Source organism: Daldinia decipiens, assembly GCF_022478715.1.
Source record: "Daldinia decipiens strain CBS 113046 unplaced genomic scaffold F4813scaffold_5, whole genome shotgun sequence".
NCBI classification, from domain to species: domain Eukaryota; kingdom Fungi; phylum Ascomycota; class Sordariomycetes; order Xylariales; family Hypoxylaceae; genus Daldinia; species Daldinia decipiens.
This window is the reverse complement of record NW_026054548.1, coordinates 230,406-243,918: the sequence shown is the minus strand read 5'-3', so window position 1 is coordinate 243,918 and position 13,513 is coordinate 230,406. Positions and strand designations below refer to the sequence as shown.

Here is a 13,513-nt window from a genome sequence, read left to right as displayed (position 1 = left end):
TTATTTTAAAATTCGGCCATCTCAGAACATAGTACGGCCATTACGTTGCCAATAGAGACCACTCGAGTTACATGCGAATTAGAAGTGCCAGCAATGGCTACCCCTTGCCGAGATCCATGACTCAAAATAGATTATCCTCAGTCCCATCGGTATAGGCCTGGTCCCATAATTTCACACGACCAATTGGTCTAAAAAGCATCACGCCGAGATGTCCAGCTGCGTGAGGCACTATTCAGCTCATTCAATTCAATGGTAGTTTTCTATTTTTCGCTAACGGCTCAAGAGTCGGACTTGAGAGTAGAATTTCCTATTTGTTTTCTTTTCTGCAGCAGACAGTGTTGTCCCCATTTTCTTCGATATTTCTCCGGAATGAAACTCAAGTCTGGAACCCATAAGACTCTCGCAAGGAGATGCGTGTTTGCCGCATCAAGGAACGCTTCGCATTTAATAATTTCCCAGTTCTCCTTGTCTGCGATATAATCCGGCTCATTTGGCGGTAGGGGGTGATCATGCTCCGGATATTGCGTGTCGACCAAGAAATCGCACGATTTAATATCCACGTACTTTCCCATATCCTCTTCGTTGCGATCATTCATGCCGCTCACAGGGAGCCAGGTACCACTCCAGAAGCCAAATCCAATTCGTGCTTCAGAGAACTCCCCAGGTAGCAACCCACGGAACTCTGACCGAATAAATTTCGCATGCATATCCCGAGGTAAGAAGTAAGAGCTTGGGAACCGGTACCATTCCTTACCGTAACACACATAATCCGCACGTCCACCCAGACCTTTTTGACCAATTACCCCAGCCCCAAGCGGTTCGTAGAGCTTCAAAGGTGCAGAGTAGGCAGTATATATGCCGATGATGCGGGCAAGGCCTAGGCCCAGTGATAAGAATAACACGCCTACAACGGTGAAAAGCTTCAAGCGTGCTGGGATCTTTCCGACGAGGGTCTTAGGATCGGGATTACCGAAGGCCGACAAGATAATGTGAAATCCTAAGGCAGCATTCAGAGTGATGAAGGGATACATAGGATACATAAACCGCTCTTCTTTATGTGGCTGCATAGAGAAAATACCAAGCCACATATAAAAGGGGGAGAGGAATACGACCGTACGCATCCCTGTCCCAAAGCCATGTTGCTTTGAAGAGACAACCTTTTGGATGAGGAACAGAGGTAAAGACAGTAAGGCCAAAATAAACCAAATGTTGAAGTTTATGGTAAGATTTCTGAAATAGAAGGTCCATGGTTCCGTTCCGTAGAGGTTCGGGCCTCCCGTAGAAGAGAATATGTTGTACTTCACAATATTCCAAGAGACAACCTCAATTTTCTTATAGAAGAAAGTATTGATAGCTGTATCACCGACCTGTGCCTGGTGAGAATTACGTATATAGCATATGAAGTAGCATCACTTACAAGGAGTAATAAGGCGGCAACTACACCTCTACCGACACGGAGGACTGCATCGTAAAAACTCTGGGGATAGTTTAGGACCGCAAAGATAGCCTCCTCGATTAAGAAAGGGGCACACAGAGCTGAAGCGAAAGGCCATCCCAGGATGCCCCCAACGGCAAACCACCATATGCCCCACGACGTCTTAAGGCCTCCCCTCCAGTTCATGAATGCGACAGTTCCAAGCATGGATGTGTACATAGCGAAGCTAGAGGGTAGATAGGCTGTATTGGCGTGGAAGTTTCCGGGGGACACAACCGTCGCGATAAGAAAGAAGAGGCCAATCCTGGGATTCAGGGTGAAGCTGATGACGCGGTATAGGAGCACTTGGCATAATGAGCAAACAAATGCCAAGACATAACGAACGAAGTAAAACTCGGAGAGCTATACGAATGAGAATAAGATCATTGAGGAATGGTAGGTGTAGAAAGTGATACTTACCTTTGTAGTTTGGGGCAATAATCTTCTGATATTACCAACTATCGCATGCAAGCCGACATAAGACCAACTTCGGATAGCATATTCTGGTGAATACTCCCAAGTCTGTAGCCCATAGCCATGTGAAATGTAATGGGTCGGTTCCCAATAATTGAAGGTCTCATCGCAATCTTGGATGGGCGCAAATAAAGCAGATACAAGATTTACAATCAGGAAGACGTAAAGTGCCTTTATAGGTTCTATCATGAATATAGACACTCCTCTATGTTACATCGTTAGTGGTTTTCACTCTTTTTGGATGGGCTCACGGACTTCTTTTTAGCATGTTGTGCAGCTGGATGAACAAATTCCTGCTGCTGCTGCTGTTGCTGCGGTTGAGCTTCTGTAGGAGGCATATTTACTAAATCCGCGTCGTGCGGCTGATGCAGTGCAGCTCACGCAACCGAAGAGTAATTCGATATTGGGGAAGTTATGGGTTATGGGTTATGGTTATAAATAAAACTTAACTAGGAAAGCTTTAAATCTGTCCCAAATGTTGAAAGTTGGGATCCAATTGAAAATGACGTTGCTTCAGCGCTAGTGCTATGAGGTACCTAGCGAACAACCTTAGACCCGATCCCTGCTGTCGGATAATTACATGTGTAAAGGTTTCTAAGCCCATTGGCCAATGGAGCATGCCACTCCTAAGATATTCCGGGCCCACTTTATTTTTCTAGAACTGGGGAACTTGCAGAAGCTTTCATCTAAGTTGAATTCATGCAGATTTCATCCACGGGTTGTTGACTGCATTGCCGGAACTTTATCAAAACACGTCTTGGTTCGTATTTTCGCGAACTTATACTTTATGCAATTGGTTCTTCGAGTAGTTGTTATTGAGATATTCCTAACTATCTAATTTGTGACAACAAGTTTCTTTCTTTAAGGCGATTTACGCCATCTCAACCTGGTGGGTTATTTTCTAGTGTACCTAACTAGCCATTATCTTCAAATCGAACTTTCATAACACAAGACTTTTCATCGTAATGACAACTAACAACGCTATAGTTCCTGCAAAAATGTCTGGGAATTTTGAAATTCCTGGACTATCCATCTCGAGGGTACCAGATGAATCTCAACACCAATCAGACGTTCCTAATGAGGCTCAACCTGTGACCTCTCAACCTGCCACTGAGATGGATATTGATGCTCCTGCTCCTTCAGAGAGTACACCACTACCTCAGATCAGCGAGGCACAGATCGAGAAGTTGGAGGAGCCGGAGAGTTCTGATGTTGCTATCAAAGATGCACCACCCAGCCCTCCCTCCTTGACTTCAGCACTGGAAGCTCTACTTGGCGGTCTAGACGCCCCACCACAGGATCCGAATGTGTCATCTGCGCAACCCGATGGCACAGAACAGAATGGACAGCCTCAAGAGCAAGATGAACAAGGTGATCCCGAATGGGAAGTAGATTCTTCCCCCTGCGAATCCTCGTCCGAATCGAGCAGTTCAGATGATTCGGATGATGAGTCTGAAGATGGGAAAAACTATGAGCTACTGGGCCCCGAGGAGACCGCCCGCATTCTTATGGAAATGGAAGGTGGCTCAGATGATGAAGGTGAGGGGAAGGTGAAAGGGAATGGTTCTGGTGCACAGGTCCGCACGAAGAATGAATTGCCTGAAGAAGTAGTTCCTAAGCCCGATGTCGTTATATCACCGGAGATGACTATCACTGAACTTGGCGTGATTGAGCACATCGTTGAGAATACTGCTGTAGTCAAGGCGATCACGACGGGAGAGTACCAGGTGCTCGACAGCGGCTCGGTTCTCTGCACGGAAGACCGCACTGTTATCGCGGCCGTAGCCGATTTAATCGGCAACGTGAGACAGCCACGTTATACTGCAAGGTTTACGAACGAAGAAGAAATTGAGTCTTATGGCCTAGAGGTAGGGACCAAAATATTCTATCCGCCTTCGCACGCGGTATATGTCTTCACTCAACCACTTCGGGAGCAAAAGGGCACGGATGCAAGCAATTGGCATGATGAAGAGGCCGGTGATGAAGAAATTGAGTTCTCAGACGACGAAAAAGAGGCCGAACATAAGAGGCAGCTAAAGGCTAAAAAGAAAGGGGGCCGCGGTGGTAAGGGCGGCGTAGGAGGGCGAGGAGGTCACACCGATGCCTCGTCTCTCCCTCCAATGATTGGCCTGCAGTATGATGATGATGACGAGGACGGCCCTTATCGAAAACTTGCAAGGCCGGCCAATTTTGCACAGGGCCAATCCACCCCTTCGGAATCTGGATACTCAAATCATCACGCCAACAATAACGGCGCATTCCGAGGTGGTCGAGGTAGAGGTCAACGAGGTCATGGACATGGCCGTGGCGGGAGAGGCAATCGTGGAGATTCGCGAGGTGGATATTCCTTACCACCTAGACCACCACGAGGACAAGACTATCAGCCACAAACGCAGCAATACATCTATCCTCCAGCTTCGCCTTCGGTTACTAGCCCAGCATATCCCCCGCAGTCGCTACCATTCTATGGCACACCGAACATTCATCAGCAGCCCAATACGCAGTTTCAATTTCCTTGGCCCCAGAACGTTCCACAAGGCTTCGTTCCACCTCCACCACCACAGTTTACCGGGCAGCAACCTGGCGCGTACTACAGCCCTGAGTTCTTTGCTGCTCTGCAAAGTCAGATGCAGGGACAACCCAACCAGCAAAACGGCCAGTGGCCCGGACATAGCGGTGCTGGATAGAATTCTAACGCTGTGAACGGCAATATGGGTTCGGCTCTCCCCCATGCCTATTTGTCTCACCAATGGAATAATCATACTAATGGATCCGCTGCCTCAGACGTCAGTAGACTTCCATAATCTGATGATAGTTAGGTCCATGCTAATAATTTTATAGATACAGCTAGGGTGGCATTCCAACCATCAGCCTAGCCTGCAGAGCAAGGTAGATAGAGTAAAGACGGAGGCGGGTGTACAAAAGTCCCGGGGCAAGACTCCCGGAAAAGCCTGGAAGGGCAGAAAAGGCAGAAGGGGCAAAAAAATCAACGAGGTCCCTCTATGTCTCACCGAGCCACTTCTTATATAAGATATATCTTGTTACTGAGGTATTACTGGTACGTTAATGATAGTTGCAGTGTTTATACTGACATCTGAAATAACACGACAACAATCATGGAGGATTGAGGGAGATTATCATCAAAGTCGAGTCTTGAGTCAATACGAATATCAAGACAAGTTGACTTATACCATTCCGAATGCTGCTTACTTGTGTACTTAGGTATATCACATACGATTCTTTTAATATCCATTGAATACCTCACTATAGCGAAATTGTGAATATATTCTAATATCGTCTTTACCTGAGTTTGCTTTTCTATATCTCGGCTTGAAGACTCATCGCATGCAATACAAGTAAATGCAGACTTGCGATTGGGATGGCTATGTTACACAAAGAGCCATACACTAGACCATGAGTATACACATGTAACCCTTAGGTACTTAAGGCTGTCTATGATGCCTCGGTATACATTTAGGGTAAGGCTCTTGGTATCACCGTTGTTCATCTCGGACATATTGGTATACACTAGAAGACTTTGGGAAACAAGCTCGAGACTTTGCGGTCTATGCCCGCTTGAGTCAGGTCGTTTGTGGAACTAGAAAGAAAACGAGCGCCACTATTTCCAACCACCCCCGTTGGTGCAGAAACGCCTCCGAGTCTTTCACCGTGGTCACGTTGGTACTAACGACTTTGTTATGCATAAATTTTCGCTCACCTACCAAAAAGAGAACCTTCTCCGGTGTCCGTCATTTTATATAGTATCAGGGAAGTAGACTTGTAGGAAACATTAGTAACCTTCGGATCAAGACTAGAATATTGCTTAGTCTGTTCGTAACATAAAACATAGGTAGATAAATCCGATGTTATCTCTTCTCGGCTCGTAGCAATATTGAGAATCCGAAAAAGCAAGGAACGTACCTTACGTAGACAATAATGCAATCGACCGAAAGCTGCAGGTTTTAGGGCTAGGAGGGCATGCCGCCTTATACCGCAGATCCGGTCTAGTTGAACTACCTACCTACTTAAGGTAGCCTTACACGCAATATCGATCGTGGGGTAGACTTGCTTGTCCATTACATACGCTGAAAGCACGGACAAATTCTCATTTCCTACCCAACGGCGCTATTAAGGATAAGAACCACGATGCTACAATGTGACGACAGCTGAATATCTATTTTAGTATAACATGGGCGCTGAAAGTTTAGACATTTCCACGATGTGACCAACGGAGGAACCAGTCTGTTCGTCTGCTTAGTGTAACGGGTCGCAATGATGATCCTCCACACGCACACTAAGGCATATCGATTGGAACAAAATAGGGATCGGCCTCTAAGCTGGAAAAAATGACAAGGATGATAGGGCCCGATAATGTGAGGGGTGGTAAGAAATTTGCGATGCGGACCGACCGACGGAGTTGGAAAACAGTCAACGAGTCAACAAGGTCGGATGCTTCACAAGCCAAAATGAAATTCAACAGTGTTTATTTCGTAGTGCGGGAAATTCAGATTCGAGAACAAAGAATAGGAAAAAAAAAATGTATATCTACTATGTAAATGAAAAGAGGGACATATCGACTGCAAGATACCGGGAGGATCCTGGGATTAGATGATAAAAAACTGGTAGCATCGGTTGGGAAAAAGATCCCTCACCACCACGCGGGAAGAAAACGTGATATCGGCACAAACATAGACCATAGAGTAACATAGAAAGGACAAAGACGTCATATCAGGTTCCACGGCAGAAAATATCGTGGGCTTATTGGGGGTGATTCGTCTTAATCATCAGATAGGTATCCACATTCCAAATAAGGATATTGATAGACCTGATAGACCCGATAGACCCGTTCTGCTAGTGTATGTATCTAGGTACATGTACCTACGGCAGCCTGCTTCCCTCGGTGCTTTGTACCGATGCTGATGTCCGGCGAGGTACATAGATACGCCTCTTACGCGCATGAGATAAAGGATTGAAAGTCGATGAGCGATGAGCAAATTCCGATCGAGGCACGGGCGGTATTCCTTTCCGTATAAACCCCCTTTAACGACCCAATATATAAATTCGTACTTCTGTCATCGCACGTTGTCACGAATACCTTAATTCAAACAACTGTGTACGGAATATGCGTCTATTAATTGTTTTAGCTTCTGAATTTCAAGGACCATTCGGTAGAAACCTCTAGCTGAATTAAGGGGTCGCGTACGTAGTTCTATGCCTGCGGCGCCTGACAGCGGTTTTTTATTGCTTTCATGCTGGTCAATGGATATTTAATGGAGGATGCTTGCCCCTAGTGGATCCCTGCCTGCACAAATTTCGCCTAATATGCAGGCTTAAATGTCTTGTCCAATCAAGACTCACCTGTTCCTGAAAGTGGCGCTTCTGTGCCTGACTACTGCAGGGGAGCTTGGACCATACGGGCTAGCAAGAAAGACCGAAAATGATCAACATTCGTCCATTGGAAGAGATGAGATGATCAATTGGGGGGTGATTGCAAGGATGAGAAGACCCGTTCGGCCATAACTTTGGATGAAGGATGATTCGGTGCTGACTGCAGCCAAATTTTACAGATTGCTGGATTTTGGCGCAAGTGAATCGACTACCTGGGGAAGATACGATCTTAAGCGCACAGGACAATACGAGTGGCGTTGTTCGTATTATATGTGTTAGGCTACCTAAGGTTACATACCTAAAGTCGAAGTAAACACGCAAATAATATTTACCTATTGTGTATTTGTTAGCTGGTTCAGTATGTATTGACAGAACAATACCGGCAATATCAAATTTAAATAGCAACCTGAAAAGAGTAGACGGAGAAACAGTCACCAAATTAGGTGGACGGATAATAAATTGATATAATGCATTCCCGTTTGTGAATAGAATAATAGGTATGTAATGATGATAATACGACATCTATTATAGACTGCATGTTCATGCGACCACCCAATAATAGCCGGGAAGGAAACCTTATTCCAATAATAATTCAAGAAGAACTACATGGAAGTCCCGGCTCTTGTATGTAGTATGTACTTTGTACAATATGTATGTGTTCAGAACCGCTGCTTCCATCCAAGGTTACAGGTGATAAGCAACGGTTGCTACCGTTTGAGGTCTTGAATTACAGGGAAGCGAAGGACACTACCTTAGATAAGTACCTATGTAGGTAGAAACTACCAGCCAGTGCTATGTTTGTATTATCCGGAGTATCTTCGTACCCTACTAGGACGGGAAACGCGCTAGAGGTTGGCAACTGGCCAATCCCCGATTCGCTCCTCCCACTGGCGCTTCACTATTCCAATTCATCCTCTCCTCCTCCCTCTCTCACTCTTTTCCTTCCCTTCCTCACCGTCCTCGTACGTCGCAACCCAGGCACACGGTCTCCTCCCCCTCTCTTCACGAGAATTGGGTTTCTTTCGTTGGATCCTTTCTCAATTACATTCATTTCAAACCGTAGCTTCTCGATTTTATCGAGGTTTTACACCTTCGTTACCCCACGAATCGCGATCTCGGCGCTTGCCTCCGCGGTAAACAAAAGCACAACAGCGTAAACTACGCCACTATCGTCGATACCGAGTCGCATTACCACCAGCATAACACCTCTACGTGGATTACATTCTTTTTAAAATCCGAGATTAACACTGTTGCACGACGAATACTTAGTCGCACTTATAGTCGCAATTCGATTATACTTACGTCTTTGCGGCTCGACCTACTTATCTCTAGGCTGAATGTGGTCGAACAAACGACTTGGCTTTTTATAGGAATAACACAAAGCTTCTAGTGTTCTGGAAAAATTAACTCTTTATCATGTCGGGTCGCCGTCATAACCACCTTCACAGAAGGCAAGGTGATCGTGGTTGGGATGGATTCGTCAGTGGCGTTGAGAGTATTGCCAACGACTTCAACCCTTTTAAGCAGACGCCTACGGTACAGGCAAAGGCCGCCCAGCAATCGACAGTTGTTATGACTGTATACGAAACTCTGTCAGCAACCTTCGATGGTCCAATTGGTGGATATAGAACTTTGGGTCAAGATGAAGATGCTTCCGAGACTAAGCCTACAGTGACACCAACCCCGGTTGTACAGGCGAAACCAACCACCTCACCAACACAGGACCAAACTACAGCGGTAGCGGACTCGATCGCCAAGTCAGAGAACATAGCCTCGGCTACGAAGGGCGCTGAGAAGTCAGCTACCGAAGTCCTGCCCGGATCGATTATGGGCACCTCCTCTGTTGACATTAGTGGGCATTCGACACTAGCTCTCGCTACTAGCACTCCCACGACACTTGCGAAAGCGACTAAGAACCTCGAGACATCTCAAATTGCCGCGACCGATGCCGCAGTCACCTCCTCTCCGACGGCTACTGCTGAAGATTCCTCAGTGCCCGACACCAGCGGCGCAGCGAAAGCTGGCATCGCAATTGGAGTCCTTGGCGGTGTCCTGGTGGTCGGTCTACTTATCTGGTTCTTATTCGCTAAGCGCAGAAAGCAGCTTGAGCAACAGGAGATTGAGAATGAGAAGGCTAATATGAGCAATCGCCGCGTGTCGATTCTCTCGACCCAAACCAGTGCTACCGCACCGCAGCTTAGTCTAAGGCCTGTGACGGCCGAATTCCTGCCCACTTTCGGCGAACGACGGTCAAGCAAGGGGGCTGCTCTCGCACTTGCAACTGGCGGAGCAGCCTGGAAGCCTGAAAATGCCAATCGTTCTCCTTGGGAACAACACGGCTCTAGCAGTGCTAACAACCCCGAGAATCCCTTCGGCAACAACGCGGAGCGTGCTTACACGCCCACTGAGCAGCCATCAAATCCTTTTGACAACCCAGAGAACATTGTTGGTGTTGCTCAAACCACGAACTCGCCTCCTAGATCTTCACCAACTGCCGGTGCAGCTACTCTAGGCGCTGCTGCTGCGGGCACCTCTCTGATCCGAAAGGCTTCCACTCGAAAGGAAGCTCCTGCACCTCTCGATCTTACCGTACTTGCTGGACCTCCCAGTCCAGCCGAAACTGAATTCAGCGTTCATTCTGTTGCTCCTGGTCAATCGCCTGGTCCTTCCCGAAGCGCGGCAGCTATTTCAGCAGCTGGTGGTCCCCCGTCGACAGCTGTTCACCGCGTCCAACTAGACTTTAACCGGACTTTGGAGGATGAGATGGATCTGAAAGCTGGTCAACTTGTCAGGCTTTTGCATGAGTATGACGATGGCTGGGTAAGTTTTAAAATAGTGTATTTGTAACGTGATAGTAGCTAACCTGACCAGTCTCTTTGCATCCGACTCGACCGTTCGCAGCAGGGAGTCGTCCCCAGGACTTGCTTGTCAACTCGACCCGTGAAGCCCCGCCCAGCCGGTGGACCTCCTGGAGCTCGTCCCGGCCCGCCTGTTATCCCCAGTCCGCGTGGCCCACGTGGTCCCGGCCCGAACTACCCTCCTGGACAAAGAGCTATGACTCCCGGCAGCCGACCACAATCACCTATGTATCCTATGGCAGGTCGCCCCCAATCGCCTGCTTCTATGAGACCTCAGTCCCCTGCAACTGGACGTATGAGCCCATATGGAAGCCGTCCGGATTCTCCTTCAAATGGTCGGATGAGCCCAGGTCCTCAGTCCCCGGGATCGAGACAGCAGCGAAGGATGACCCCACCGGGACCCAGTCCGATGAACCCCAACGGTAGTCCTCCTCAACAGCAATACAGGGGCCCTCCTCAGGCACCTGTTGGCAGGAAGCCCGTTCCAGGTCAAGCATATTAAGGTGTAGCGTTTTGAACACCGGACAAATCAACTTGAATGGGAACCACAACTACTCAATATGGTCCTGGTTCTATTAAGAGGTATCCACCCGGATTATATACATATGGGGGTACCTCTATCGAACCATGGTTCATCAGTTACTCGACTATAGATCCTCGACTTTGACGAACCTTAATGAACTTGGGAATGATTTAATCTTCTCGACACTCGCTTGCGACTCTTCGCTTTACACTTGATACATTTCAAACCTTTGGTGTTTATTTCTGCATTTCTCTTACTTTCACTTCTGACTACCCCATGTTCATTTCGTCGTTTTCCGTCGAAAAGTTACAGCACCAACCACGATAGAGCATTACTCCAGTTTTACCTAGACGGGGTTACTGCATACTGCTCAGGTCGGGATAATCTGGTAATTTCTTGTCGATAATTTCTAGTTTTTGGGATGAGATTTACTCTCCCAATCAGCTTTGAGGCTGCGTATGGTCAGCATCTGTTGGCCTTACGTAGTATCTTTTGCTATTGCCGTCACGGGGGTCAACAGGCCGCTCTTATATTGGGCGATCTTTGCTGTTAGACCGTCGTGGCGTCTTCAATCTCTTTCCAGCCAGCCTTGGAAAAGAGCCAATTGGCAACTTTGGTACCTTCTCTTCATTTCAGCGGCACAATCCGGGATGATGAGCACGCCTGGTATCGGTATTAGGGGGGGAGAGCTGAATCAGGGTTGGCAATGGGGTTTGTCGATGTTGAGACGCCTATGAGTTAGCCAAGGTCTAGCTGGAGGATGACGATGGTGGATGGTAGTGGCTGGGGTGGGGGTGGGAGATATGTGATGTTGATGTTTTCTATGAAGAAAAATAGGTCATTACAAAATGTGCCTCTTCTGGGCTAGTTACGTTAGGGGGGCCCGGAGGTTCCCGTAGCTAGACTGCCTAGGTACTTAGGAAGTCGAATAAAGTGATGATTCACTAAACCTTTGAGATTTGCTTGAATGAGCCTTATTGCTGTGTAAGTCTGTTCAAGAGAATGTATGTCTAAAGGCATGGGTAAAAGTATGCAGGTGAAGTGAAAGTCTATTTTTCTTTTAGATCGCTAGTTGAGGCCACGGGAATTGGCATAGGTTCAAATATCAAAGAAATATGTGCCCTTATCTCACTGAGCTTGCTTGTCTCGAGGTGATATTTGTCACGTACTTTCCCGTTCTTAGTCCACGACTGTAGTATGGAGCAAGAACCAGTTTCAATTTATGAAGTGTAACTTGCCCTATAAATTCCCATGACGCAACGAATCCCTCGTCGTTCTTCCTCCTACCCCCTTCCACCCATCTGCATTTCCTAGTTTCGTGCGACATTCTGACCATCACCTTCCATCTCTCCCCGTTCCCATCGTACGATCTTTCGATTCATCTGCCATTGATACCCAGCACTGCGTCATCAAAGCCCAAACCTCCCTTCCTTCGTCGACACTGATGTCCCCACGACTTCCCCCTACCCCGTCGAGCGGCCGCACGGGTTCTCGTTCCCAGCACTATAATAACCTAGCAGTCCTCCCACTGAATCCTCTTTTCTTTTCCTTTCTTCTTCATATTATGCGCGCGATGGAAGAGGTAGCTCAGGAATTACTTCTTCCCCAGGGAGCCATTGCACGTCGTGCCTCTGGGTTACCGGCCTTGTACCCATTACAAGGTCGGGAGCATTCGCACAATTTTTGATATCCACTTGTTTTCGTTGATCTCCTCGCTCTAAGCAGGGTCTCGAAGAAGACGCGTGGACTGAGAGGGGGGGGCTGAAGGGGATGGGACGGGGATGACTGTAGTGTAGGTGATTGATGGAAGGGGAGGAATGATATATTTATATAGAGGGGGGATGGGGAGGTTGGTGTGCTAATGAAGTGATGGAAGTGATGGAAGTGATGGAAGTGATGGAAGTGATGGAAGTGATGGAAGTGATGGAAGTGATGGAGATTGAGATGAAGGGAATTTGCTTCGTCAGGCCATCGAGAGGATAGCCGCGCTCTGCTCCGGATTTGAAGAAATCCATCTCAGCTTCGGACAAAGTATGAGGAAAAGAGAAGAAAAGAATCCAGACACCTTGGGGGGTCGAGTGCCTTATATAGTCGTAGACGGGTAAGAGTTGTGGCGCTATGATGAATGCGATATCGCTGGCTTTGACCTTGTGAAAACTTAACTGCATTGAGTTGCGTATTAGTACGGGAGCAGAGCGAATGAGCGCTCTAGGTTTCATAAAGGATTATGTGTTTAATAGACAAGCTCGGAACTATAACTTAACACTGTCAAAAGGGGCTTCGAGCAGGATTTCTATTATCACGATCTTGACTCCTTTAAACAGCTAGGTTAGCCAAGTTCCGGAAGCATCATATTTAATATCACGAGACTCCTTAATAGCGTTCTCATCATTTGGCCCCGCCAAGCAATAGTCATTGCCTGCTTCGTTGCTTGGACGCTCTTGAAGATTTTCACAGCTGCTGATGGACGTTTTGCGTTTTCGAGGGAGTATGGCTATTATAGCCGATTCGAGTCGTAGATATAAAGTCAAGTTTGAGATGTGGTTGGTCCAGAACGATGGGATGACCGGCACGCAACTGATCATGATTGCTATAGAGCATTCGATAGTACTGAGACGATGGGTAAGCTATGGGCTCGTCGGGTTTCTAGGACTTTTATTGACATACGTGCTGAGCATTAAAGCATATGTAGATATTACTCCATTTCTGACAGCTTTTGACCGCCAGAACAATGAGACGCTACCTAAGGCTATTCCACTATAACACAATATTTATTAGCAGTTGGCAAGCATAAGA

At 47.2% G+C, this 13,513-nt stretch overlaps 3 protein-coding genes across 3 annotated transcripts; 2 read left to right on the top strand and 1 right to left on the bottom strand.

The window, feature by feature from the left end:
* Nucleotides 1-278: 278 nt before the first annotated feature.
* Nucleotides 279-2,286, bottom strand: F4813DRAFT_386148 (glycosyltransferase family 22 protein; the record flags this gene model as incomplete). The annotated part of the gene is made up of 4 exons (XM_049246375.1): nt 279-1,367; nt 1,418-1,837; nt 1,895-2,153; nt 2,204-2,286. The coding sequence occupies 4 exons, from the start codon at nt 2,284-2,286 to the stop codon at nt 279-281; spliced, it is 1,851 nt and encodes a 616-aa protein (XP_049102701.1).
* A 362-nt stretch (nt 2,287-2,648) lies between these two features.
* F4813DRAFT_348177 (NAF1-domain-containing protein) lies at nt 2,649-5,257 on the top strand. Its single transcript, XM_049242047.1, has 3 exons — nt 2,649-2,837; nt 2,936-4,734; nt 4,790-5,257. The coding sequence occupies exon 2, from the start codon at nt 2,947-2,949 to the stop codon at nt 4,633-4,635; it is 1,689 nt and encodes a 562-aa protein (XP_049102700.1). The 5' UTR covers nt 2,649-2,837; nt 2,936-2,946; the 3' UTR covers nt 4,636-4,734; nt 4,790-5,257.
* A 3,366-nt stretch (nt 5,258-8,623) lies between these two features.
* F4813DRAFT_262443 (uncharacterized protein) lies at nt 8,624-10,936 on the top strand. Its single transcript, XM_049240266.1, has 2 exons — nt 8,624-10,156; nt 10,208-10,936. The coding sequence occupies exons 1-2, from the start codon at nt 8,753-8,755 to the stop codon at nt 10,694-10,696; spliced, it is 1,893 nt and encodes a 630-aa protein (XP_049102699.1). The 5' UTR covers nt 8,624-8,752; the 3' UTR covers nt 10,697-10,936.
* The last annotated feature ends 2,577 nt before the right edge of the window (nt 10,937-13,513 follow it).